Raw genomic sequence first — 1,679 nt, forward strand, 5'->3', positions numbered from 1 at the left:
GGAGAAGATCATGGAGCGCATCCAGGAGGTGGCGGCTCAGTCCGGCTTCATCCGGCGCAAGATGCTCCTGTGGGCCATGTCGGTGATGCTGGAGCACAACCTGACCTGCCCCAGCAGGTACGGAGGGCGGAGTCACAGCCCCAGTGTGCGCCCCCGCCCCCCCGGCCTGTCCGCGCTGGGAGCCTGTGCAGAGCCCCGTCCTCTCCCCGCCTCTGGCTCTGACCGTGAGGCCTGACTCCCTCCCTGCCGGGAGCAGGGGCCACGGGGGTGGGCTTTCCCGGCCTCCCAGTGACCTCGCAGTGGCTCTTTAACCCCCACACGGTGCTGGGGGGTTGGTGCGTGAATCTGGCCTGGACCGGAGTAGAAACACTCCGTGGCCGGTGTCCGTCTCATGAGACGTGTGCACGTGTCTGCGCCTGCGCTTCATGTGCACAGACGTGAAGTGGATGTGCATGTCGGCGCAGTTACGGGCTTTCCCACACGTCTGTCCAGGGGTGTCTAGGCGTGACTGCTCCAGTCTCTGCACACGTGTACTCCTGGTGGCCTGTGTGCCCGTACACAGCTCAGTCTGTTTCCTGGCTCGAAACATATGTGCACCCATGTATGTATGCGTGTTCATGGGCAGGGCCAGGATGTGAACTGTTCTGTGACGGATTGGGCCTTGGTGCCGAGCAGTCAGAACAGGCCAGGCCAGTGTGACCCACTGAATACCCATCCTTTCTCTTTAAGGTTTAGTTTGTGGCTTAGAGAGAGGAGAGTGGGAGGGAGAAACATCGAGTTGCTGATGCATTTGTGGGTTGATCCTTGGACGTGCCCCGACCAGGGGTCAGCCTGAGTTCGGGCGCATCCAAAAGGTGTTCTAATAGCTGAGCCCCTGGCCGGGGCTGAGTGTCCAGCCCTTTAGAGAGGACGTGTGTGTGTCATTTCCTCTGGCCCCTGCTCCCTCTCCCTCCAGCGACCTGAAGCCCTTCGCAGCCAGGCTGGCGGATTACCTGGTGCTGGCCAAGGTCCGCCAGGCGCTGGGCTTTGCCAAGTGTCGGAAGAGCTTCTACGGAGCAGCCCCCATGACCGCGGAGACACAGCGCTTCTTCCTGGGCCTCAACATCCGCCTGTACTCGGGCTACGGCCTCAGTGAGACCTCGGGCCCCCACTTCATGTCCAGCCCCTGCAACTTCCGGCTGTACAGGTACCCGGGGCGGTGCCCGCACCCGCCCCCGCTCACACCCCTGCGGCTTGGAGCTCGGGCCCTGGGCTGTGGGGTCTCCAGGGCCTAGCCCCTGCCAGGCCTCCGTCCCAGGGAGCTGGTCTCTGCCGTGTTTCCTGGTCTGTGGTGGAAAGCAGGGCTCCGGGGGAGGAGTTCTCCGTGTACGCCGAGGGCCCAGCCACACGGTGGGAGCTGGGGCAGGGCCGGCCTCTGGTGGGCTGGGGCAACGGTCAGCGCTGAGACGTGGGTGAAGGTCATCTCTCGGGCTGAACGGCCTCCCGTCCCTGCTCAGCCGTCCCAGAACCTGAGTCGTCACATTCACTCATTCATTCACCTGAAACCTCTCCTGGGCCCTGCTGCTCAGCTCCGGGCCCTGTTAGAGTACAAGAGGCCTGGGAGGGGCACCTCTGGCCATCGGGGAAGACGGAGACGTTGGGGATCCCAGGGCCCTCGGGGGCTGACCCCGGGCCTGGAG

General features: G+C 64.1%; 1 protein-coding gene across 1 annotated transcript in view; it reads left to right on the forward strand.

Annotated features, from left to right (window-relative positions):
- ACSBG1 (acyl-CoA synthetase bubblegum family member 1) overlaps positions 1 to 1,679 on the forward strand; it is a 41,022-nt gene that overhangs the window by 36,282 nt on the left and 3,061 nt on the right. Inside the window, exons 10-11 of the mRNA XM_014546257.1 lie at positions 1 to 117; positions 956 to 1,186. Coding sequence (XP_014401743.1) covers positions 1 to 117; positions 956 to 1,186 — 348 coding nt within the window. The remainder of the gene's footprint in view (positions 118 to 955; positions 1,187 to 1,679) is intronic.

The sequence above is a fragment of the Myotis brandtii genome, unplaced genomic scaffold (assembly GCF_000412655.1).
Source record: "Myotis brandtii unplaced genomic scaffold, ASM41265v1 scaffold439, whole genome shotgun sequence".
Lineage (NCBI taxonomy): Eukaryota > Metazoa > Chordata > Mammalia > Chiroptera > Vespertilionidae > Myotis > Myotis brandtii.